This window comes from Biomphalaria glabrata, chromosome 9 (genome assembly GCF_947242115.1).
Source record: "Biomphalaria glabrata chromosome 9, xgBioGlab47.1, whole genome shotgun sequence".
NCBI lineage: Eukaryota > Metazoa > Mollusca > Gastropoda > Planorbidae > Biomphalaria > Biomphalaria glabrata.
The window spans coordinates 40273881-40301576 of NC_074719.1; the positions used below are offsets into that span (position 1 = coordinate 40273881).

General features: G+C 36.8%; 2 protein-coding genes across 3 annotated transcripts in view; both read right to left on the bottom strand.

Moving 5' to 3' along the window:
- The window catches only part of LOC106075290 (solute carrier organic anion transporter family member 2A1-like), a 28110-nt gene extending 15281 nt beyond the window's left edge, over positions 1-12829 (bottom strand). Inside the window, exons 1-6 of the mRNA XM_056042484.1 lie at positions 12261-12829; positions 9504-9701; positions 8126-8239; positions 7124-7230; positions 1500-1629; positions 211-349 (exon numbers count right to left, since the gene is read on the bottom strand). Coding sequence (XP_055898459.1) covers positions 211-349; positions 1500-1629; positions 7124-7230; positions 8126-8239; positions 9504-9701; positions 12261-12386 — 814 coding nt within the window. The 5' untranslated portion in view covers positions 12387-12829. The remainder of the gene's footprint in view (positions 1-210; positions 350-1499; positions 1630-7123; positions 7231-8125; positions 8240-9503; positions 9702-12260) is intronic.
- Positions 12830-13825: 996 nt separating this feature from the next.
- LOC106075307 (uncharacterized) overlaps positions 13826-27696 on the bottom strand; it is a 46031-nt gene continuing 32160 nt past the window's right edge. For both annotated transcript variants that reach the window (XM_056042008.1, XM_056042007.1), the window contains exons 13-17: positions 26397-26549; positions 24787-24936; positions 23299-23380; positions 17859-17928; positions 13826-17522 (exon numbers count right to left, since the gene is read on the bottom strand). In XM_056042008.1, the coding sequence (XP_055897983.1) occupies positions 16743-17522; positions 17859-17928; positions 23299-23380; positions 24787-24936; positions 26397-26549 (1235 nt within the window). In that variant the 3' untranslated portion in view covers positions 13826-16742. The remainder of the gene's footprint in view (positions 17523-17858; positions 17929-23298; positions 23381-24786; positions 24937-26396; positions 26550-27696) is intronic.

Consider the following 27696-nt stretch of genomic DNA (forward strand, 5'->3'; position numbering starts at 1 on the left):
AGATCTAGTACTTGACTGAATTGTTGGTATAAGCTGAATTAGTCCCCTTTAGTGATTGCCGTCTGAATAGAACTAAGGCTATTACAAATTCAAGTATATGACTGATTTTGCTAGTTTTATTAATTAAATCTAGGTTGTATGGGGTTTTATTTATTTATGCTGCATCAAACCTTGTCTTTAAGAAACTCTGCTTATGAGATCAGCACTGACCTAAAAAGTAACTCATCTTGCTCTTGTCCACCATATTGTCGTCCATGTAAAGTGTCTGCAGGAAGCCAGAGTGGAAAGTGTCCGTGATCCCTTTCACGGCTTGGACCACCAAGATCACAATGTAGGCCACCTGGTTGGTCTACGAAAGGAATAACATAGCATACCATTAATATTGTACCATTGTTTTCCTTTTTTGTCTAACTTTCATTCGTTATTAAGAGAAAAACAAATCTCTGTGCGTTTTAAAATGAAAGTGGCTTGGCAGGGACAGAAGATTAAAAAGTAAGGTGGCTGTAATTATACTATAATACATAAAACACTGAGCCATGATTCAAAAATAGAAAAACAAAATCTAATGAAATACTCAGAAAGACATAGGATTGTCGCTCAGATTTCATACGCTAGAACAAACTCGTTGAAGTGCTTTTCTTCTCTAGCGCCATTAGAGTTTGGAATGGGTTGCCTGAATCAGCCAGGAAATTCAACGACTTAGCAGAATTTAAGTCATAACTTTAGAATCCGGACAACACCTCTGAGTCCATTCAACCACAATGGATACCTAATGTAATCAGGGAAAATATACGTAGTTGCCAGTTGGTCTTTGAGCTGACCAAATGTCACACGTGTTAGCAAAAACAATATTTGTGTTGTACATAATTTAACTCCATAGAAAGCAAGGCCTGAACTTTGTTTTACTATTGTTATAGAATATAGAGGGAGTGTTTTGATTTCTCATGCCCTCCTTTAAACTAAAGTTAATGGCGCTTTTTAGGCCGACGTTTTACTAAAGGTTGTCAATAGTTGACAAATCCACATAATCTTTTTTTTTTAAATCGCACATTATGAAAATGGTTGAAGTCATCATAAATTGTATTACTCTGAATTGTCTATTTAAAACAAAAATAAAGATAAATTTAATCTACATAAATAAAGTGCGCTGATAAGTACAGTAGTTTGTAAGTGGTTTCCCCTCGTTGTCTTAGCCTTGTTCTTCTGGGCCAGATGTTACAATGACTAAGACTAATTCTGGTACGAGATCAGCAATGGCTTTCTGGCCGTGCGGTTTGCGCTCGACTGTCGTTCGGTAGTCTCGATGGTCCCGGGTTCATACCCTGCCCTCTGCCAACCCCTCCCCCATCGACCTGGACTAGGAAGTAGATTACTTTCAATTCTAAAAGAACATTCGAAACATAAAAACAAAAAAAAAACAACTATAAACAATTTGTGAACTGTCTCAAACTGTTACGAATAATCTCTAAATAAAACATTTAGTGAAATGTCAAACTTACTGGCTCCGTGGACACTGGTCTTTTGCTATGTGAAGTTGCATTAGCAATGAAATGAGCGTCACACATATATTTGGCCTGATCCCCAAAGCCTGTAATGTTAGTGACGTTTTTAAAGTGAGACGCTGGGGGTCTGTGAAAAGAACGCAAAATCAAAGATATGCTCGACTAATTCCCTGTTACATGTGGTGTATATACATTCTTTAAAGATGTAATCATATGAAGTGGCGAGTCGGCTGAATGGTAAAAGGCTTAGATTTCTCTCCTCTTTGGATCTTAAGCACGCCTCTGAGTCCACCCATCTCTAATTAGTACCTGATATCAGTTGGGGAAAAGTAAAGACTGTTGGCCGTTATGCTGGCCACATGACATCCTCGTTAAACTTTGGCCTCAAAAACAGATGACCTTTATATCGTCAGCCCTATAGACCACTTGGTCTAAAGGGGGAACTTTACTTTTTCTTTATTTTTAATCCTATTAATTAACATGGCTTTTAAGAAAATGAAAGATTAGTTTATATATCAACCGCATCGGCGGGTCTTGGAGACAAGAAGCTGATCAAGAAGCTTACAACAACAAGATTACAAAGACAGTTTGTGTGGAAACACAAACTCAAAATCGGCCCCCGAAGTGGTCCACCCAGGCAGGCTTCAATATTTTCAGAAAGAACATCCAAATGAAATTATATCAAAGACAAATGAGAGATAGGAATGGAGAAAGAAGGTTGACAGATCTTGTGTAGTGCCCCTACGGTACAGCAGATCAAAGGATAGGTGCAAGTCAATGCAAAGTTAGATGTGAACCTGGCCTAACTAGTTCCCCTTTCAGACCTTGTGGTCTAGAGGGCAGATGATGTAAAGTTCATCTGTTTTTGTGGCCTACGGTTAACGAGGGTGTCATGTAGCCAGCACAACGACCAACCGCCTTTACTTTTCCCCAACTAATATCAGGTACCCATTGGAGCTGGGTGGACTCAGAGGCGCCTAAGGATTCCGAAGTTGAAAATTCCAGTCTTCACCAGGATTCGAACACGGGGACCCCGGTTCAGAAGCCAAACGCTTTACCGCTCAGCTACCGCGCCTCTCCTGGTCTAACTGAAGTCTTATAATTGATGTAATTGTTTTGAAAAGGCCCATTCTCTTATTCGAATGCTAAAAAAAAAAAAAAAAAAAATTCCGAAGTTGAAAATTCCAGTCTTCACCAGGATTCGAGAAATGCAACACACAGGATAAGATCACGAAAATGAAGTTTACAAGATAAGATTACTATTCGTTTTAATTTAGGTCTAACTTATAATGCATACTAATTAGCTTTTTCTCTTTAAAAAAACTGCTTGCATAACTCATTTTAAAAATTAGATTTTTCGCTTTCAGAAAAAAAAAGTAGCCGTTACTTCAGAACTTTAAATGGTATAAAATATTGTGATGTCGGATTTTCAATATCTTTTCTAGTTGACGAGATCTAAACGGGACGGAAGGACAGACGGACAGACATTTAGCACAAAACTGATAGCGTCTTTTCCATTTTCGGGGGCCGCTAAAAAACATGAATTTTGAGAGCGTTTAATGTAGACGCAAAAATGTGATGGCGTTTTTATACTTAAATTCGTTTTCCGGACTATCCTAAAATCTATTATATTGTTACAAATGACCAGTGACAGGAAGAGGTTAACGTGTGACCCCGACGAGATAACACAGCAGCGGGTGTTTCCTGGAATGTACATGTATAAACAGATAAAGGACACGTCACATCCTGTCTCTGTTTATACATGTACATTCCAGGAAACACCCGCTGCTGTGTTATCTCGTCGGGGTCACACGTTAACCTCTTCCTGTCACTGGTCATTTGTAACACTGCCCCCTTCTTAGATCTGTTCGTCCCGAACAGATTCCATTTCACCACGATACTGAAGAAACCGATCGACGTTTTCAAGAAGGAAGCTTTGGTGGTTGTCCCCTTCTCAGAGATGTTCTTTCAATCTGGCAGTTGTCCATCTTCTTTCCATAGAAGAATGGGAGCCAAATCCTCATTTTTCAGCAGTTCCTCACAAATGTTTTCATCAATCTTGGTATGGAAACATCGACCTTCAGATGACGACATTGGGCACTCTTGTCGAGAAAATTCATCAGCATTCTAACGAGTTCATGCTTTACTGGCTGAGCTTTACATTTTCAAGCATCTTTTTACAGAGCTTCTTCAGAGATACACAGGTTCATCACAGTACAGCAATATTCACATGTTCTTCTTACAACAGCAACTGACTTTGGGTTTGTACGATGCCTGTTGGGTTGATCTTCTCGTACAATTTTATTTGTACAGTTCTATCTCAGATGGTTACTCACTACAGTTCTGACATCTTAAACTACTTCTTTTCTGTCCTTCTTGCTTCTGACTTGATTATCGTTCTTCTAAAACCTCTGTTATACTTCATCAACCTATTCTCATGAGGAATGTTCTTAGATTATTCATTAGTGGCTTCACACTTTCAACTGATAGTAAGGCTTTCTTCTTTGGTCTGATGGTTCCGGACAGAATCTTTCTAAAAACATGGGCTGTGGAGTTTCATAAATGCAGGTGGGGGTCTATCAGTGGGAGAAGGGGTGGGTTTGTATCTTGATCTTGTTGGAGCCATCCACGTTGCACTCTGCATGTGTCGCTTCCTCCGCCTCCTCAATTTGATATTTCTTTGGTTGCGTTGATGTCGTTGTCGTTGTCTTGCTTTCTTGTCGATCAATGCTGATGGAAGCCACTTAGCATATAGGAAGGTATTGCATTTCATAGCTGTAGTCATCAAGACTGTTGATCTAACAAGTTGCTTCAGCATTATTCTTCGATGGGTGCTTTGCGAATGAGCTGCAAGTCCACTTGAAGGCAAGTTGTCAAACACGTCATCACCTTCATCCGAGTCTGGAGGACTCGACTGTGGGGCAGGTTGATAACATTCAACGTGCAAAGGTCCATCAACTTCAGCATCAGTTTCTATTGTAATTCCTTGACTATCACCAGGGCTTCTCACGCCTATCTTGATAGCTGTACAAGCTTCTGTTAAGTCTAGAGCTTGTTGGTGTATTTCTTGGCATTCACAGTCTTCTTGCATAGCTACGTACGTACAGTTCTTGTCAAACGCATGGGTGCAATACTCAAGCTTCGAGTTCCTCTCGTAGACTATGGCAGATAGACAGAAGTCTTTAAGGCCCACAGCAACAGGCTTGGACGCAGACCCAACGTTGTCTTGATCTGTTTGGCTAGTTGAGGTACTCATATCAGGTATATCTATAGCTAAAGCTTCGGTCAAACTATAGGTCTCTTCTATTGTTTCTTCAGCGGTCTCATTCTGCTTCTCGTTGAAATAGTAACAGCTACCGTCTCTTTTAATTTCTTGTGGGCCACATTCGTTTGGTTCGCTATGACAGTCACAGACAGCACAACCATCACCAGCATCCCTATCGTAATTGTCTGTATCGCCACATTCTTGGTTGGACAATTGTTCGCTGTTCATCAATGGTATAGCTCTTTCATCTGTTGACTCAATCTGATACTGTTGGGTGTTCAGCAGCTCGTTAATCATGATTCTAGTTTGATCTTTTATTGTATCTGTTTGTTCTTCAGTCTTGTTGGGCGTGGTAGCTATTTGTTCATTCTCATTCATGACTTTAATCAACTGGTTAAATGAAGAAAATCTGGTGTTGATTTCTGATTCTATCTCCTTAATGCTCTCTTTCACCGAGTTCATTTTGTATTGCAAAGTTCTCAGGAGCTCCATCGTATTAGGTTTGATTTCAAATTGGCAAGTGTCTGGATTCTCATCTTCCTCCAACAGGGCTTGTCTGAGACGTGCTGTTAGCGTTTCCTTATTTCCGTTAAGCTGTAGACCTCTTTCTCGAAGCTCTTGTCTAAGTTCTTTCATGTCAAGTTCATTAAGAAGTTTGATGGAACACATTCTAGCCAGAAAGATCCCACTTCTGACACCAATTGTTACGTATTTCTGAATCTTCTGGCTAGAAGTATTAGTAGGCACACAAATAAAAACACTGTAAAGAACTTGACGACTAAACTTTCAGTTTCATATAACTTTAATGACTATTAACTCTAACAATTCGTCACTGTAACATGTAGCGTAGAAGAATGTACAATATCTGTCAGTTTACAGTTAGCTATACTTCGTTGCAATTCATCTCTTCACTTCGTTGCAATTCATCTCTTCTCAACTTGCACCGAGTCGTATTCCACAGAACAGACCAACGACACACTTCCCAGTGTCGCTCCAGGTCTCCCAAAGCGGAACCAAGTCGTACTCCAGTCTATCACATCAGAGCCGCACACGTCTTACATCGACTGTATCGACTGTAACGGCTCAAGTCCACTGTAGTTCGCTGTATAGACTTTAACGACAGTAGTCCACTCCAGTTAACTCTACCCTAGTTAACTTGCATCGAGTCGTACACATTTCTCTTCCACTAGAGCCGCACACGTCTTACATCGTCTGTATCGACTGTAACGGCTAACTCACGACTCCATACGACTGGTGGAAGAGAAATGTGTACGACTCGATGCAAGTTAACTAGGGTAGAGTTAACTGGAGTGGACTACTGTCGTTAAAGTCTATACAGCGAACTACAGTGGACTTGAGCCGTTACAGTCGATACAGTCGATGTAAGACGTGTGCGGCTCTGATGTGATAGACTGGAGTACGACTTGGTTCCGCTTTGGGAGACCTGGAGCGACACTGGGAAGTGTGTCGTTGGTCTGTTCTGTGGAATACGACTCGGTGCAAGTTGAGAAGAGATGAATTGCAACGAAGTGAAGAGATGAATTGCAACGAAGTATAGCTAACTGTAAACTGACAGATATTGTACATTCTTCTACGCTACATGTTACAGTGACGAATTGTTAGAGTTAATAGTCATTAAAGTTATATGAAACTGAAAGTTTAGTCTTCAAGTTCTTTACAGTGTTTTTATTTGTGTGCCTACTAATACTTCTAGCCAGAAGATTCAGAAATACGTAACAATATCTTCTGTACATAAAAGTTGAGATTATTGTATTGTTAAAAATTATTTGAGCTTTTATTCAAACGAGTTATTTTAAATTTAAAACCTCTAAATATAGGGCAGAGTAGTTTAAATAAGTTTAGACTCTGGCAGTAGTTTTTTTTATTATTAGACTGAGAGTGACAGAGAGAGAGAGAGCGATAGAGAAAGAGATAGATAGATAGATAGATAGATAGAGAGAGAGAGAGAGAGAGAGAGAGAGAGAAAAGGCAAATCGGCAGATTTTCCAGAGAAGTGATTTCAAGGTCTACAACAAAATATTAGTTTTTTTAAGGACATATCCCTACTGCTGTTTCCTGGAAATATATTAATTATTAAATATAATTAAATATTATTTTTGCTTAAAAACAGATGAGGAGCTTCACAGCCTCTTTGCTCATGTCTTCTAAAACTATCGTTTGAATTCCTATTAGATTTTTCTTTTGGAACACCCCTATGATATTCCATTTTCTAAAAAAAAGTTTATTTTCTCGTTTGATATAACTTATATATGGTGTTTTAATTTTTTGTTATGTCCAGTTAATAATAATGGTTGGTAGAAAATAGCATACACATATAATTGGAAGTTTAACCTACAAGACAGGTAACTCGTATGGGTCAGCAAGCTGAAGAAATCCAGGGGAGGCCAGAAGTACGCCTTGAAACATCCCTGAGAGACCAATGGTCAACGGGATGTTCACTGTCTGTGGAGAAAGAATATAACTTGACATTGGGTATCTAAAACTGCAGGACTTTATGTTTTTTTAGTATTGAAAACATAACATAGAAAAGGTCTGCAACATTCCTTTCTTCTTATTTTATGAATTACAGGCGTGCTCCCCGGGGCGACTTTATTGGCGCTCCTAGCATCAATTTCCATGAATATCACAAAGAAATATAGGCAGCGTGTGGCTCCTATCTTGAGGGTGGCGCCTGGAGTATCGTTCCCCCTTGCACCTCCCCACTATGCCTCTAACCGATACAGACTACCCGCCCATGCTTTAATGGAATCAGGAAAAAAATAATGTGTCTTAGCTACATGAAATCTGCCTTTATCTTAGAGTCGGAGTATAATATTAGTTTATTGTTGTTTTTTTAATGTTAGTAAGTTAGGCTAGCTACTTTACTTTGAGTTTGAAAAAAAAAATCTACTTTCTTGTACTTATAAAGACGTTTCAGACAAGAAGTAGAAAAGTGCAATTTCAGGACTTCGAGTATCTTGTACGTGCCTCTAAGTGAATATCTAACTAAATCGACTTTCTGAATTAATTGGCTGCTCAGTGTCAACAACGGAGGCGCGGTAAAGTGCTTGCCTTGCGAACCGGGGAAGGGTGGGTCCCGGGTCCGATTCCTGGTGAAGACTGGGATTTAAATTTTGGGCGCCTCTGAGTCCATTCAGCTCTAATGGGTACCTGTTATTAGTTGGGGAAAAGTAAAGGCTGTTGGTCGTTGTGTTGGATACATGACACCCTCGTTAACCTTGGGCCACAGAAATAGATGCCCTTTACATCATCTTCCCTATAGATAGGGAATAAATCCATACAATCACATCATTATTTAAATGACACGGATAGATAGTTTATGTATCCTTATCATTACCTTTGCAAAATGACCGGCGAAGAGTATTGTGGTCATGTGTCCAGCTCTGGAGACCGTGTCAAACAGACCAGCTTTTGTGTTGTCAATGTTGAACTGTTTCTCAATGGAAGTCAACTGGAAGACGATAGAAAGGTATTACTATTGTACTATTACATTATTGTTAAATTAGGGACAAAGTGGTGTAGAATAAGAGCCCGTTCATATTGACTGATTGATGTTAATAGATGATGAAAGCTACTGATGAAAACGCATGTAAAGTGCTTAAAGATACTATTACTAAGAAAACTGTCCTCCTTTAATGTTAGCGAAAAGGCCTTGGCTATGTTTTATCACGCTCACATCTGCAATATTTTAAGTTTCAATATCACTGCCTGGTATGGCAATCTGAGCATTATAAATAAAAGTAAACTTTATAGAATCCTAAATGCTGCTGGCAAAATCATTGGCAAAAAACAAACCCCATTTGGGCAGTTGTTTGAGACAAACATCTATAAAAAAGCTAACAAGATCCTCGAAATAAGGAATCACCCTTTGTGTCAGGATTTTGTGATTTTACCATCACAAAAGAGATACAAGACACCGATAGCAAAGACAAACAGACACAAACACTCTTTTGTTCCCCTAGCAATCAAATCATTAAATAAGAACAATCTGGTATAAACTTTGTCACATGTAAATTATGAGTGAGTCTGGTGTGAATGTACACTTTGGTTTCTTATAGTTATAATGTTTTTTGTTTGGTGTAATGCACAAATTGTAAGACAAATTTCCTTACGGATAATAAAGATTATTATTATTATTATTATTATTAAAAGATGCTAAAAGAAGCTGAAAGATGCTGAAAAATGCATTTCAGACTTACAAAGCAAATATATATTTATTTGGTGATATATTATTAGGTACTTTTGTGATTTGATATATAAGGTTATAAGTGATTATAAGAATGTTGCGATTTTTTCGGGCTGGGGGTGAGGTTAACACTTTAAATAATTTAATTTTAATGAATATAATAAATTTGTGCCATTTTGTTGGCATGATCACAGCTTTATGAAATATGAGACATTTTATTAGACTAGTATACATTCTAGTAGATTTATACATTCGTTTAACCAGGATTTTGTTCTGAGGAGGGGGGGGGGGTAAAATTTTTCCATTCCATTAGTTAACAGTAAAATAATCGTGCTATAAGATGTATGTAGGAGGTATTGTCTTTTTATATTTTTCTTGCTTATTACCTAATTATATAAATATCTTTATTTTCCAGTTCTTTCCTTCTTTAACAAAAAGGAAATATAAAGTTAATTACAATCTTTACTCAGCTTTCACACAGCTTCTAGACAGCTGGTACGTAACATGTACACAGCTGGTACCAGCTTACCTGCACGTGTAAAACGCTATGCACCATCCCAGAGAAAAAAGCAGAAATCCCCATAATGGTGGCAAAGACGTAAAGGTTGGCGAATCGTCGGCCAAAAAGGTTGGTTCTCAGCGGCCCGATACCACAGGATACATCGACCTCTTCTTCTTCTTCCTCGTAGTCCTCATCATCCACACGTGCATCTTTCTTAGCGAAACCCTAAAAGAATAAGATTTCAGACGATTCTTTATTTCAACCATTGACATTGTTTTCAGTCTGAAGAGTTACCGATTCATTTTATTACAGATCTGTATGAGTGCTTCAGCCTAATGACTTTAATAAAAAAAATAGTAAAGTTCCCCTTTCAAACCTTGTGGCCTATAGGGCAGATAATGTCAAGGTCATCTGTTTCTGTGGCCTACGGTTAACGAGGATATCATGTGGCCAGCACAACAACCAACCCCCTTTACTTTTCCCCAACTAATGTCAGGTACAAATTAGAGCTGGCTCCCGAGGATCCCGGAAAATAAAAATCAAAGTCAACACCAGGATTTGAATCCCGGACCGGTTTGGAAGATAAGCTCTTTACCGCTCATCCACCGAGCCTCCAATGTCCCCAAATAAATGTTACGTAATTTGTTGTTAGCGCGGAAGTGATTCGACATTACTTGATCAACTCAGGCAAAATTTCACTCTCCCTGGCATAGAGGAAAGTATCTGGCAGCAGATGGACTCTGAAAGAGATTTCACAAAGGTCGCGGGACAAATTTGGACACCTAAAGAAAAGCCTTGTTAAAGACAGGCACTGAAAACGTAAAGAGAGCTCTATTGTAACACACGTGGACAACGGATTTGTCTTTCTCAGGTGTGGAAAATATGCAGCTAGAAAATGGGTTTGAGTAGTTTTGTGCAACACAGCACTAAACGATGATCTTTGGAATCGAAGTCATTACTACAAATTCTATAAAATACTAATTCTAATCTTCGTGCGCTAAAAAAAATCATTACAAATATAAGACCAGAGTTGGGATAAATAAAAATGTTAGAACAGTAATGCTCAGGATAAGCCCATCGGCCCAGCAGGCCGTCTTCGTGACGCTGTGCTGTTCGGGCCTTATAACTTGCCGCGCATAAATAAATCATAGACTTAGTTCCATTGGGCTCGCTCTGATGCGACCAGCGACATGCGAATCGAAATTTTATATGACTTAAACAAAGTGGTTCACTACTGCGGTCAAAGTTCACAACGTCTCCACAAAATAACATTTTTGTCAAGCAGCCATTTTCGTAAAAAAATTCTTATCACGTATTAGCAGTGCTGGATTTACCTATAAGCTACATAAGCTATAGCTAAGGGCGCCCCACTTACCTGGTCCCCCCTCCCCAAATTTCACTTTGAAGAAAAAGCAAAGGAATAAAATGCCTTGTAATAATTAAAGGCGCACATAGCACAAATAGTTTGAGGCCTTGTCAAAGTAACAAAGTAACTGATTTGCTTTTTGGAAGTTAGATCTATATTCTTTAAATTAAAAAACAAATTGTAGCAATTGTTACAATATGCTTGTTTTTTTATTATATATATAATATATATATATATTGTGTGTATGTGTGCGTAATTGATCTTTATTTCATTCTGACCCTTCATTCTTTCGGAAGAAGTTTATTGTACCCTAGAATAGGTTCTTACTGGTGCTAGTGGAAAGACACCCGCGCCTTGCCAGCTATAGGATCTGGGGAGCGCTGTGAGCTATTTCAGCGGGGTTCGGGGCAGAGCCCCGTCGATAAGTACTATTTTCGGTAATTTAAACAAAAAAAAATCATATTCTGAGATATCTTCAGTGCATTATCCTGATATTAAAAATGTTTTGCTTAATTTTGCTTAAAAATGAAATCCGCTATTCACTGAACTTTATTGATGGAGTAGCGACTGGTACAATTTGAAACCTCTCTTGGCTACGCTTATGGAATTTGGTGACTGTACTCGCTTTGGATTTTATATAAAAAAGAATAGTGCTATCGTCAAAACCATCTATTACTGAAAAATCTTTGGAGTTTAAAAAACAAACAAACTCTCAATTCCCCCTTAGAAACGTTCATAGATTTTGGTGACTGTAGTTTGCTTTACAATAATATTAAAAAGTTGTTTTTTTTAGCCTCAAAGCTATCTGTAGGGGGATTTTAAACTCAAAACCGTCTAGAGGGAGGTCTAATTTAAAGCCCTTGGTAGGAGGGGTTAATCTCTTGGCTACGCTCATAGAATTGTGTGTGTGTGTAGTTTTCTTTAGTTTTATATTGAAGAGGTAATTTTTAAATTCAAACTCGGTTGAAGGAGGTTTTAAACTTGGGGGGTGGGGGGGGGGTTAAACACAAAACACCTCTTGGCTAAGCTCAGAGTATTTGGTGACTGTTGTATGCTTTAGTCTTATATTGAAGAAGGGGTTTTATCATTAAAAAATTTCGGAGGGGACTTTTAACTCAAAATCCCCCTTGGCTACGCTCATAGAATTTGGTGACTGTCGTTTTAAACTCTAAATCCATTTGGTTGTGCTGGGGCAAATGATGTTTTAACTTTAAAATCTCGCCTAAAATTGTAAAAAAAATCAAATGAAAAACCAATTAGCAACCCCCCCCCCCCCCTATGGCTACGCCCATGTTTCATCCAGATACAATAATTTATTATCCTCAACAAAACACTGATAAATAATGAATATGTTTAATTCTGTTTGATTAATGATTCGTCCTTCTAAATAAATTTAGTTAGATGTTGTTTGCACATACCTGATTATCATGAATCGATCCATTAGTTTCTGCGAATTGTCCAGATTTTTTACCCTCCAGAGTCTGATGATCAAAAGCTTCATTATCCTGGCCAGAAATGGCGTTCTTTTCATGTATTACGGCCATATTTTTAATTTATAAATTTAGTTTATTGCACAGATACCAGCACGCATCAACGAATATCAACTAACTTGCTTTTTTTATTAACACTTAAAAAAAAATATTGTACTTTAAATTCGAACTTTAAAATTACCTAATCAGCGTGTCCTATAGCAACTCATGATCCCATTTAAATTAATTGATTAATTTTACTTTAAATACATTATTTCACATACTGTACAATATATACAAAGACTATAATAAATTTGACTGGCGATTTATTATACAAAAATAATGCCTGTGTTATAGCGACTACATTATAATGAAGTAAATACAACAGATTTGCTAGAAATGTTCGCAACAGGCAAAAATTAGAAACACCACTTCTAGTGCGTAACCAGCCATAGACTACTGGTCAAGATCTATTATATATACTGTAATTCTCTACAATTCGTGTCTTAGATTAAGTTGGCTTAGATTATACGTATGGTTTTGACGTAACAGATTAAATCAAACATTTGCACACACACACACCCGCACTATGATGAGGGTAGGGAAGCTGATGTTTAAACTTGTGTGGGTATGCGTGTGTGTGTGTGTGTGTGTGTCGGGTGTAGGGTAAAGTTTATGATGCCTAATCGTCTTCATTATTCGCCATTTTCATGACGTCAAAGGTTGATGAAGTACTTTTCGTTGCTGCTAAGATAGCATGTCATATTTAGGTCCAGAACTTCACACTCTACATTGTAAATACTCGTGGCTCTGTCGACTGGAAATAACTGTACATCTAATAACTCTTAAAATAGCAACTTTTATATTTGAATTTAATTTTTTTTAATGTACAAAAATCATGGAGTGTTGAAGCAAGGGAGGGAGGGGGTGTCCAAAGGATGGCCTGGTCGTGCGGTTTGAGCGCTGGACTGCCTTTCGGATTTATCTATGGTCTTGGGTTATAACCCTGCCCGCTACCATCCCCAGTCGTCCTTCGAGAGGTTTGGACTAAGAAGTAAATTATCATTTAACTCTGAAGGAACATCCGAAACATGTCAAACATTTTTACAAACGAATTCGAAAGTCCCCCGGGCCCCCCCCCATTGAAAGGGCCCACAAATTAATTTCCTAGTCGTTGTTTTTTTTTTACCTTAAATATGAAATATTACCCCTCTGCCATGTAACCTTGCTATTCAGGTGAAGTCAAAAATACTAGACAGAGGTGATCTAACAACTCTTAAAATAGTAATTTATACATTTGTTTTTTATTTTTAATGTAAAATGTCATGGAATGTTTACAGTGGAGTAGATTGGGGGAGGGGGTGGGTGTCCAAAATCGAATGTCTCCCGAGCCCCCACTTGAAGGGACCCCCAAATGAATTTCCTATTTTTTTTCTATCTTACCTTACACAATTACAAGCAAGACAAATATACAACTTAAAAGAAAATACATTAAAAAAAAGTACATGTAGAAATGTAACAAATTTTTATTCAAAGGCAGTTAAAATATTGCAAATGAGGACGGACGAAAATGACATGTCAAACAAAGTGTAGAGAAATGTCTTTACATCAGCGGCTAAGAGAATGAATGAACTATACTAACATACAAACTATTTCTTTTTAAGTTTAACCCTTGTTACAAACTCCTTAAAAGTCATTCACCTCGAAGTAAGGTTAGCTACCTCAGAGAAAGTTACCACAAGAACGAAATCGCAAATAGGCTGTGTTAAAATTATGGAGATTGTAAGTTTCTTATGTTCCTAATAAAATAAAAGACTTTTAAAAAATCCTGGCCCAACAGCGCAACAGGATAATGACTAGACAAAAGGTTCTCAAAATCTGATTACAACTATAATATATAAAACTGGCCCACGGACCATAAGAGAAAAACTACAACAATGTACAGGAATCGCAAATGTAAAAAAAAAAAAAAAAAAAAAGGGTTCAAGTAGTGTTCAATAGAACTATTACTTTTGTTTTTTAAAAAATAAATTTTAATTACTTGGATAAAGCTGTTGAGATTTTATGAGTGTATATATATCTGGCTCTATATTTGTAAATAGCAACAGCAAATCTCAAAGAGCACAACATTCTCGTCGCTTTCTTTTAGTTGTGACGGACGAGTTTTGTTATGGCACTAAAACCACGTGCTACACAATAAGAGAACAAGAAAGCAGTCAACAATTTTAGTAATATACAACACAGCTCTGAATACAACGTGTAGCCAGCAATTGTTCTATCCTTCTTCAAACCTTGGGTTTTGTGTTCTTCAGTCGTGGATAGCAATAAAATGTTCCTTGTATTGGCAAAGATTCATCTGTGTTTGAAATCTAGCTTCGCATAATTAGACTAACACCCAAGCAGAAATTTCGTCAAGACGAATGTCATAGAACAGTACGTAATAGACAATAGTGAAGGGGCTAGTTCATTATTATTAAAATTATATAATCGGATAGACTGGCTTTTAGAGAAGAAGTTGTTTTTTTTTTAATTTTATGTAATTGTCATCTTTCTGCAGACCCCTTGCGATCGTCTCGTAGACGCCTGGGGGGGGGGGGGGGGTCCGCGGACGACAGTTTGAGAACTTTACTGCAGACGACTCGCGAACTTGGAATCAACCTGTCCAAAGTTCTAAGTGCATACTACCAGATCAAGCAGTGATAATTTACAAGCAGAACTCAGTTTGGACTTTAAGGCTATCTCTCACAAATATCGAAACATCAACAAAGAAACTAGAGCAACAAACACGCTTCATTATATAATGCCGCCTATGCACACCCATACACACGCACACACACACACAGTTTAATGTACACACCCACTCTCGGTTAGTTAACAAGACCACATTAATTGTCATCTATGTAAATGTTTCACACGATAGTCGTGCTTTTTTGCCTACAATTGTAACATGACTCTGATAAGAACAACATAGACTGAACAAACAGCTACAGCAGTATCGTGCAGGATTAGGCTTCTCGTGGAACGTGTCTATACCTTGCTTGTTGATACAATTCTGTATTAATGCAAAAGTTGGTTACCTCTTTTTTCTCTAATGCGTTGGAACACATATAGCTACATAAATGATGCAAAATATATGAAAGACATAGGCAGAGAATAAACAATTTCATTGTACAAGATTGTCCAACCATTTGTCTTTTTCGATTCCCATAATGTAACTGTATTTTTTCCAAAAAAAATAATGCGACATTGAAAAAATAGAAGGATTTATTTTGAGCAGTGTTTCCCAAACTGTGTTCCGCGGAACCCTGGTGCTAAGCGAGGCCTGAATAGGTGTTCCAAGAACTACTGGAATATTTAACTATTAGGTCACCTCGTGAAATAATCTTTCTAAAAAAGTAAGCAAATTGTTCCGCTAAATAGGCCTACTCCGAATGCGCAAAGTGTTCCGTTAAGGAAAAGTTTGGGAACCACTGATCTAGAGGATGGCATTAAATTATTATTTTTTTCTACCAAACTTCTATCAATTCACTCCGTTAGTCTTACGTTTGTCTGCTACAAATTTCAAAGAAGTCTTCTCTCAAATTTCTCTTTCTACGCACAATTATTTATAGTTCCTAACTAAACACGAATCAGTGAGAAAAAAAAGTTAATTTAAGTAGTACATATCGATTAATTATGTTTTATATCGAAAAAAGGTAATATATCTTACAGTACTGAGAGATGTCCCTTAGATAAACTTTGGTGGTTTTTTTTTTTTAAAGTTTTTTTTTTTGTAAACTGTTGTGATGCTATCTAAAGCCCGAATGTTTGTTTTCAGCATCTAGAAAGACAACTCCTGTCAAGGGACATAAACACACTTAGACCAACAGATGTAGATCTAGGACTACTACAGAGCCATGGTGGCGAAAAGACATGAAAGTCGCTATTGTTAATGGGCCAGACAACTGTACAATAATGATTATTGTATAGATTTGACACTATGAATGGCTTAAAGTGGGAAATAGTAGTTACTTCAGGGTATAGTGTGTTAGGCCTCGTGAAATGGCCACCTAACTACCTTGCTCAATGGCCCTTCATTTAATTTCTTTAGTGGTGCTTCAAAAAATTGTTATCTAAATGTTTCCATATAATAGTAGTTAACATAGTTAACCTTTTTAATGAACAAAAAGAAATAATTTTCATTCTAGTTATGTTAGAACATTGAATGAACTGAAATATATGTAAATTGACTAAAGTCTTTTTAAACATTAAAAGTTGTTAATGCATCCATTGCTTTCTTAGTATTAGTCTGATATACTGTTGTCAATTTTTCTGTTGTGTTGTCTTTATATGAGAAACGAGTCCTTGTAATCACAACAAATTTCCGTAAGGATCAATAAAGCAGTCTTAGTCTTAGTCTTAGTAGCCACAATAGTCATCTATACAACATGGCTACGTAAAATTTTCTTTATCATAATGAAATGTACATTGTCCATAGTAATTAAGACAAGTTTCTACTTGGTCCGAACAGTTTGAAACCCTCTCAGCACTAGAGTGAGATTCGCTGGACCCAGTTGACGAAGCAGAGGTTCTAGTGCTGTTCTGCGAACAATTTGATAATTCATTTTCATGAGTTGAGCTTCTGTCATCAAGTATGCAGTGGTTGTAGATTGGGTTGTTGTTGCATTGATCCACGTAATTAGTGGCGATTGTGTTACTGATGGCGGTGGTGTTGCTCTTGTGGATTGAGCTGCTGATGGTAGTGTCCGCTGTGTAGTTGCTGTTGCTGTGAAAGTTTATTGTGTTAGTCCTGATTTGGTCATCAAAGGTGCTGTTGTTGCTGGTGGTGGTGGGGTCCTCTTTGTTGTTGCTGCTATTGTTGGTGTTCATTGTGTCGGCGCCGATTGTATCCCAAAATGTTTGGTCTAACACAATTTGCTCTATATTTGCTCTGTCCGGTTGAGCGTCAGAATTAGAACTAGTTTTTGACCTCCTTCTGCTTGGGCCAGGTAATAAACTCTTTCTGGGATCATTTGTTGAGCTGTGATCAGAAGTATGGTTCATAACTACGTAAGACATGTGTCCACCTGGATCACTCGTCTCACCAATGTCTAAGTTGTCATTTACTGGACGCTGGTCAGCTGTTGAAGCATTGTTTGTATCATTCGAGTCTATGCTTCTGCTGTGACTAGAAGTGTCTGTCTGACAGCTATCAGTTTCATTTAACTCGTTCTAAAATGAGAACCGAATTTAAACAATAAGTAAAAAAATAAAATTGAAAGGAACAATCAATTTTTCTTTGATGATTTATATTATTAAAAAAAAAATGATTCCAGGTACATTCTAGTTGAAAAATTATATGAAGGATTTTTCAGCTTTCGCTCTATTTTAAAAAGGTTTAAGTTATGACTAATAGATATTCTTGGTTCATTGCACATAAGACGAACTCAACATGTTTTAAAGCCTTGGAAGTCAAAATCTGGCACCTTAAATAAAAAACAATGTCTGGCTTGAAGTATAAATATTTTTAAACATAAAAATGACACTTTCGAAATGATGATAACTTACTGAGCTTTGATCGGTCTCTTTGTAAAGCGACCACTTTCTCCGCCTCTGATAACATTTCCATATAAACCATCTGGGACATCAATAAAAAAAATATAAATATCAACCTGAATAAACAATATTATTACCCTAAATGAATTAATCTAAATTAACAAAATTTGATCTACAGCGCTTCAGATTCCAAATATCAAATAACAGTTAGTATCAGTATTAAGACCTCGAAACCAGAACCGGATGCAGTCATTGGCCGATAAGTTAAAAACCCGACGACCAGTTAGTCTGAAATTTTGGAACACATTCGTCCATCACTATACAACCCGGGAGAAAGAGAGAGAGAGAGAGAGAGAGAGAGAAGAGAGAGAAAAGTTCAGAGGCTTCTGACATAAATGTGATAAATCAGTTAAAAACATTTTTCGCTCATGTCGAAATAGGATTTTTATCCATGTCGATAAGAGCACAATTGAGATTGACTTCGATTTGATAGTTGGGAAGGCGACAAAAATTTATATTTATCTGCCACATTATAAAATATTTTTATCGAGTGGTTATTTCTTGAACGATCGAGTCCAAAGAAAAATAAATTTCAATAGGAAGCTCTTTCTTGTCTGCCATGTAGAATCTCCATCTTCTTTTGGTGTGTGTCAGGGAGAGGTATGGCGAGAATGAATGTTAGTTTGATATGATTGTTATATCCCCTTGTTATGAATGTGTTGCACGTGTTGTGAACTGAGTGATTAAGTCTTCGTTGAATGTGCGAGAGAATGTGTTAAGTCAGTAAGGTCTTGCTCCCGGTCCAGGAAGGTTGGACGTTTACTTCCTGGACTGGTATTTATGTATTTATAAGTTGATGGACTGGTGTTTTGTTTATTAATATTTACTTGAGCAATATTGGATATTAAAATATTGATATATTCTTGGTGATTTGGAGTTGGAGTTGATGTGTAGGCTATCTAGTGGTAACTGTTCTTATTTGAGTAATTAAACAGGTATTGTTAAGTGTTATTGAGGATTCATACCCACCAACGAGCCAAGTCAAGAAACACACCAACCAAGAGAGACAAGCAGCAAGCAGCAGTAATATATATATAATTAAGACCCTGACATCTGGAGGCTTCGTCCGGGCAGGTATCGTTGTACCTGTTACCTGTATTATTAAACACCAGTGTATTAACCGGTGTACTAATACAGTATTAGTCCGGGCAGGTCAGTTATACCTGTTATGTCATTCGTCACGTTGAAGAAGTCGATAAGAAAAAAAAAGAATAAGCAACACAAGCAAAGAAAAGGATACCGAATTTTTTGAGCTTCGTCCGGTCTGGGACAGTAACTATTGTACATGACATTGTCTACTAAAGTTGGATTCAAGGCAATCAGTATTATTTGTAACCTACTACTCGTTGACATTTTTGGGCCTCGTTCGGCCAGTATTTGAGAGTCTCTTGACACACACTGAAGAACTTGACATTGTTTACATTTTTGAGAACACGGAGGAACTATTTATTTTTTTTTCGCCATCAACACGTTATTGTTGAAGTCAGTCTACTAGAACTCTACGAAAGGTCATTGACTAATGTGGACTTGCAGCTACTTCTTGTATACCGAGGTCATTGCGTCACCCACCATTTAAAGGGACATCACCATTTAAAGGGACATCACCATTTAAAAGGACATCACCATTTAATGAGACACTACTACTACTACTACTACTTACTTAGTATTGGATTATTGGAATTAGAGACATCGCCATTTGGAGACATCGCCATTTAAAAAGACATCACCATTTAAAGAGACACTACTACTTACTTACTATTGGATTATTGGATTTTGAGATATCGCCATTTAAAGAGACATCACCATTTAAAGAGACACTACTACTACTAGTTTTCACTTACTATTGAATTATTCTACATGAATGCAATTACTCAAGTAATCGTGATTTATCTACCTTTACTACATTGATGTTGGATTATTATTAAATTATTGTACTACCTGACTAGATAATCATTTTTTTGTGTATGCTCCCATTATTATTACTATTAATATCATATCAATGTTTGAATAATTTTGTTTTCTATTTGTTTCATTCTCTAAATCTGCTGTGAGTCATAAAGCGTTTACAAGGAGGCCGAACAGCGACCTGACACTCCAGAAGTTCTACATTCTTAAAGCAACACTGTCGTGTGGAAAGAGTTGTCATTTCTTTCCTGGCATCAGACACAGATAAGTTGAGTTTTCTTTTGTCTGTTGTATCGAGCATTCAGGGTCGAGTGTACATTGCCTTTTCAGTAGGGGAGATAAAGGGTGAATTTTGGTTTTGTTGATCTTTTTTATAATTTATTGTCTTATGTAAATTGAACGTTACTTGTTAACTTAACCTTTATAAGTTAATTTACGCTTATTCAGTAATATTTCTTACTTGTGATTATCATGGACGAGTTTAAACCTAGGTCAATTGAGGTATTAATAGAACAGGCCCACATGTTTGGAATTCAGGGTGATGAATTACGAGAGTTTGTTTTAAACCAACAAAAACTAGATCTAGATAGATTAAAAGATTTAAACCGACAAAAACTAGATTTAGAAAGATTAAATTTAGAATTAGAAAGAAACGAAATAGAAGTGGTAAAGTTAGAAATAGAACTGGACGAGTTTAAACCTAGGTCAATTGAGGTATTAATAGAACAGGCCCACATGTTTGGAATTGAGGGTGATGAATTACGAGAGTTTGTTTTAAACCAACAAAAACTAGATCTAGATAGATTTAAAGATTTAAACCGACAAAAACTAGATCTAGAAAGATCAAAATTAGAATTAGAAAGAAAGGCAATAGAAGTGGTAAAGTTGAAAATGGAACTGGAAGTAAAACTGTCATTACAGGGAGATGTGAACTATAAAATAGAAATTGAAAATGACATATTAACTAATGAGGAACAAAATAACTGTCAGGATATTTATAATAATATAAGTGGGATAGAAGATAATGAAGAAATTGCGAATGTCTTATCAAGTAAGGAACTTAATGATTTTAATTATACTGTTAATGATATTAATGAGATAGAAATTGGAGGAGTAATAGAAAATGTCTTAACTACTGAGGAACTTAATGATATTAATGAGATAGAAATTGGAGGAGTAATAGAAAATGTCTTAACTACTGAGGAACTTAATGATATTAATGAGATAGAAATTGGAGGAGTAATAGAAAATGTCTTAACTACTGAGGAACTTAATGATATTAATGAGATAGAAATTGGAGGAGTAATAGAAAATGTCTTAACTACTGAGGAACTTATTGATAAGGAACTTATTGATTGTCAGTTTATTGACAATAATATTATTCATGTTCTGAGACCATTTCACAGAGTACACAAACCATTAAAGAGATTAAACCTAACTAAAGGAGTTTATCAAGTTGTTGGTACTGGTAAAGTAAAACCAGACCCCAATTGGCTACAAATGTTTTTCTACCTAAAAATCCCCAGAAGAAGAAAAATAAGTCTTAAAGATGTTTTTCAAGTTGTTGGTGGGGGTAAAGTTAAACCAGACCCCAATAGGCTACAAATGTTTTTGTACCTAAAACTTCCAAGAAAAAGAAAAAAGAAATCTTGACGTAGTGTTTCCCCTCTCCCTGTTGCTGAGAAGGGGAATGTCCACGAGGGTCACCTGAATTCCCGAGTGCGACTTGGCAATAGAGAAAATTCAGCCTATTTCGTCCTCTTCTTGTATTTTAATTTTTGTTGTTGTACCAAATCTTAATATATTGTATTATCTAAACAGTTCACCCGAAATAGCTTGCTGTGTGTTGCACCAAGTAGATGGCTTCCTTCCGGTTAAGTGCAGAGAGCTGATACATGGAGAGTAGCATTACTTCATTAGTAGCGTGAGTGTCCAACGCCTAGACAGATACCTCTGATACCCAGGAGGATGCACAATTCAGTTTGACCACAGACCATTGTCTACTAGCAGATACACTGTCAAGACTTAGCTTATTTGTATTAGTTATAATTGGTAAAATTATTTTTTTTCCTAATACAATGTGAAACGTGCCTTTAACTATTAGAGATGGTATCTTGTCGTATATTATTGCTATACATAGGAGTTGATCTTTTCTTGTATGTTTGCTGTTTTACATATTAAATATTAACGTGGAAAGGACTAGGCTTGCCGACTTCAAATTGTAATTAACTCTCCATGCCACTATTTTTTTTTCTCATTTATTCTTTTCTCTCTTTCCCTTTGTTGTAAATAGCTGGGCATATTTCTTTTGTTAAGCTAATAAGGGCTATTTCACTTTCATGTACATTATATACATTTGTTTGTAGATATATATGTTTATATATTAATATATATATGTATATAAGTATGTGTATGACACAGTGTGTATGTATGTATATTTATGTATATATTTGAATGACTGTTATCTAATAACAGTCATATCGTGAGAGGGGGGATGTCAGGGAGAGGTATGGCGAGAATGAATGTTAGTTTGATATGATTGTTATATCCCCTTGTTATGAATGTGTTGCACGTGTTGTGAACTGAGTGATTAAGTCTTCGTTGAATGTGCGAGAGAATGTGTTAAGTCAGTAAGGTCTTGCTCCCGGTCCAGGAAGGTTGGACGTTTACTTCCTGGACTGGTATTTATGTATTTATAAGTTGATGGACTGGTGTTTTGTTTATTAATATTTACTTGAGCAATATTGGATATTAAAATATTGATATATTCTTGGTGATTTGGAGTTGGAGTTGATGTGTAGGCTATCTAGTGGTAACTGTTCTTATTTGAGTAATTAAACAGGTATTGTTAAGTGTTATTGAGGATTCATACCCCTAGCGAGCATAGTCAACAAGAACAAGAGACGAGCAGAGCATAGCAGCAGCAAGCAGCAGTAATATATATATATATCAAGTCGAACCTCTGACAGTGTGACACATTTTCTTGTGGTTCTGCATTTATGCCCAGACCTGAGCACATGCTTCCTGACGGCTTCATCTAGTACACTGCGTCGTCTCGCTCTTATTGATTGGTCTTCCTCTGCGTCTTGTGTTCTTTTGCTGTTACGTGTAATAAGGTAATTGCTTAGTGTTTCAATGTGTTCCTTCATCATTATCATCATTCCTTTGGGTTTCTCATGGAACATAGGGCCTGGACAAAAACACGCCACTCTCCACGGTCTCTTGCTAGTTTTTTTATGGTTTCACAGCTCTTCACGGTCGAGAGGACCGGGGGGATTGTGTTCCCTATTTCTACATAAATCTTTATGGGATTAATTGTTTTATATGTCGATTAAATCATAAATCTTTTATAATGTGTGCCTAAAAGTCCTCGCCAGTTAATCTACTCATTTTTCTAGATTTTTTCTGAAATATACTTCATGTAGGCAAAAGCCACATCTTGAATAATAGCCACTGTTCTAAGCTAAGGATGTAAATAAATACTTACGCCAAAATGGAGACAACTACTATTGCAGTCAAAAGGCTGACTACAATAATGACCACATAAGCTCCCTTGATCGTTTCTTTATCTGTAAATGCAACCAGGATAAGTTACAATCAGAGCTCTCGAATCATGTGACCAATGACCTCACACATTTTATAAAACATTTCAAACTTAGAGAGAAAGAAAAATATAACCGTTGGTCACATATAAATACAAAGAAAGAGAGAGACACACATACACATAGAGAGAGAGAGAGAGAGAGAGAGAGAGGGAGAGAGAGGTATAATAACTTAATAATACGTGTCTGATGAGAAGTAAAATTTCTATTAAAATCGTTATAACCCAAGTTTTTTTTTATTATTGCGTTGATAAAGAATTTGCAAGCTGAATAGAGGAATTGTATAATCAAAGACAGTAATAGATCTTTGACAAGTAACCGAGATCGTCATTTGCGTTGACTTCCACACCATCCTAACAGTTTTGAAAACTTTTATATAATGAACTAGCCGGATTTTACCCGCGGCCTGCGGGCCTTAGCTTGGGTATTACTGATCTAGTACATTGCATGTAGATCTAAGTCAAACATGGCGATTGTTTCCTTATCATTTTTGTTAATTTTGTCTCGAAAATGAAAGTAGAGTGCGAACATGAGTTTACCCGTTTAGCCGACATATAGTTTCGTCCTTTAATAAATATATATTCAGGTATTTGTTAATTTTATTTTTAGAGCCATTTAGTTGAGGGTTGGACATAAAAGCATACACTTCGGTTTCCACTATGATCTAAGGAAAATGTATGTCAGGTCTTATCAAGATTGATCAAACAGTTTTTACTTCTATGCGAAACATACATACATAAATGCATACATACATACGGCTTACTTTCTGCTTTATGTATTAGATACTAATTTGCATAAATTGTTTCTATGCATAATTAAGAACAAAGGAAAAATTAGAAGTGTAGAATAAGTTCAACAATGACAAATTATCTTTCTTTCTTCCTAATTGTCTGAAGAGTTGAGTCTCACTCTTGGAACTCTAGGCTTATGGAAGCTTGCCTCCATCTGTCTTTGTGAACAGACTTCTACCTGGGAAAGATCCAATCAAGTGTACATTTTTTCATCCCTATTACCAATGACTCGTCACCCATGACGCTTGGATTAGAGGCGAGGTCCAAGGCGGAGCACGATGGGGAAACTCCCCCTTATTCGTTTTTATATTTCTTTTCTGTACCTCATCAGCCGTACTAGTGTCCGTCATACAAACGGTCCCTTGCTTTATGGAACGGTGTGTGGATAGCGACATGTTTGTTGGGGCTTTCTTCTATCTCCGCCTGTGCAATGAACACGGTTCTCAAAAAAGTTTTCCTTTTGCCTATTCGTCTCTTCTAACGATCGTTTCTATCCATGAGGCTGAGAATTATTGCCTGGTAAGGCTCTGGGTATATATAATACATCGAACTATGTTGAAGTAGAGATTCAATTCAACTTACCGAGACCATAAGTAACCTTGTAAAGGGTAGGCTCTGACCCAAAGCGTTTACATCTGCTTAGACCCACGACACACACATACTGCAGTCCAGGTGGAAGCTCCACCGTTGCAGCACTGTGCCTAGGATTCTCTACCTGAAGGACGAAACGATCTGAAAAGTCATGAAAGTTACATGTATAGATAGAGATCTGATTGATAACAGGGTGTTCAATTTGGATATACAGAATTGGATTACAGTTATAAAAAGAAACCTGACAGGTAGATCAAGTTTTTAAATTTAAACAGATTGGTTTTGAAACAAAGTGCATTTCTATTAATAAAGATATGTGCCACCACATCGCACAAGACAATCGCGCCTCGCTGCAGTACTAACGATTAGGACAATGTATATTTAAAGTATGAAACTCATAGATTACGCTATCTAGAATCACATTCACAACGAGGAACCTAAAAAGAAATACGTTATATGTAATGGTCAAGACATATTTGGTCTCTATATGTTATGGTCAAGACATATATGATCTCTATATGTTATGGTCAAGACATATATGATCTCTATATTTTATGGTCAAGACACATATGGTCTCTATATGTTATGGTTAATACACATATGGTCTCTATATTTTAATGTCAAGACATATATGGTCACTATATTTTAGGGTCAAGACATATTTGGTCTCTATATGTTATGGTCAAGACATATATGGTCTGTATATTTTAATGTCAAGACATATATGGTCTGTATATTTTATGGTCAAGACATATTTGGTCTCTATATGTTATGGTCAAGACATATATGGTCTCTATATGACATATTTAGTCTCTATATGTTATGGTCAAGACATATTTGGTCTCTATATGTTATGGTTAAGACATCTTTGGTCTCTATATGTTATGGTTAAGACATATTTGGTCTCTATATGTTATGGTTAAGACATATTTGGTCTCCTTCAGTCACATCACTATGGATCATCTCATAAATGAAATAAATCCCTTGGGCATTTCCTATGGTTGCAGCTGATATATCGAAAGGATGCTAAGTGACGATACAGTTTTGGATTAGCGGCATTTTAATTTCTTTAGATGGGTAGCCAGCCAATGCTTATGAACCCCTAACGCCCGAAGTCTACTGGTTTAGGTACCAGTTACTCACCTTATCGCCTGACACAATACCTGAGCCATATGTGAAGGTAAGGAGTTGGACTGGTTGTCAAGGGCTGGTCGACACATACCATTGGAGCATTTTATAGGTCTTGGAATGTTTATACCCATTACCACTTTTAGCATTAACAATCTTACGAAACTTTACATTTTATTTTATTTTAACTTTACTTAAGTGTGTTCAAGACCCCGTCTATTACAGATATCTAACACACGGTTTCGCAAACTTTTTCTTTAACGGAACACTTCGCGCATTCTGACTATTTAGCGGAACACTTTGCTTACTTTTAGATAGATTATTTTGCGTGGTCGCCTACTAATTAATTATTCCAGTAGTTCGTGGAACTCATAGTTAGACCTCACAGAACACTTTGGTTCCGCCGAACACAGTTTGGGAACCACTGATATAGCATAACAGAATATTTATAAAACAAACAAATCTATCCTTACCATCTTTACTGCAAGACTCGTCTAGAGAAGAATAGACTTGAAATGCACTCGACAAAAAAGACTTTGCTACTTTGGGATGAAATTGCTGAGAAATGTTGAGAAAAATCTGATCGTTGTTTTTCTGGAACTGCTTTAGGATTAAATCAGCTCCTCCTAATAGGACAAAAACATAGAAGCTACAAACTTTCAAATTAAATTATATGATAAAAGTTATTCTAAATGTATAAGAAACAAGGACGGACTGTGTGTCAAACTTGGCCCCGGGCCTTTGTATACAATCAGGCTCACAAATTCTATATTGTTTGATGAACATCCGATTCTAGGTCTAATTGTCTTCAAAATCACTATGTTAAGTTTCATAATGTATTGATAACTGAAAGCAAGCATACAGCGAACTCTGTATTTTTATAAGAAATTTAGGCCTTATGTTGGTTTTTAGTCTAAGAATGTATGCCCTAAAAGGATGAAGCCTACTAGGAGCACTGTCTAGGGATGAAAGCTATTTCATTATTTCGAAAAATGTTAGATTAAAATAATATTACACTGTAAAATCTGTGAAATACTTTTTTATCTCTACGATCAGAGGGCCTTTTTACAAGAGAATATTATAAAACCTTTAGTGATTTGATATATTCAATATTGGAATACACACGACCCTTCGGTGGCCCTACCGGCCATTTGGGTACCAGCCCACCGAACATTTGACTAAATGCCCATATAGCCAGTCCCCCCCTGTGTTTTTAGCACATTTTTGAAACCTCAAATTACTCCAAACTACTCCAGTAGTGAAAAATTGGGATTTTTACCATATTATAGTCTTTGTTTACAAGTTGTTGTTTTTTTTTTATTTTTCAGTGTATTGTTTTAAAACCATGATTTGTGGGGGCGGGAATATAAAAGGACCTAAAACAAACGTAAGGAAAGTAAAAGCTGAAGGTTGGAATAGTCTGTAAAGTATAGAAAATAAACAATGTCAAGGTCATTAATTTCGAAGATACTGTTTCCTCCTATATATTTAAACAGTAGCAGTTGATCTTGAGATCAAAACTGCTTCCTTACTGCTAGTCGACACTGTAGTGACCTAATTTAGTTTAGAGATTACGTGAGTTTGGTGAATAAATATATTGTGCATTGTTTTTGGCGAAGGTAAAAGTAGTGACGTAGTCAGACGATTGATAGCCGAACGCAGGTACCTGGAGAACAAGATGGCTAGGGCTGAGAATCCAGAGCGGATCCAGAACTTTGGAGTGGGGGTGTGCTGGAGGGGGGGGTGATTTTTTCCTAATCCTACCCCGACCCT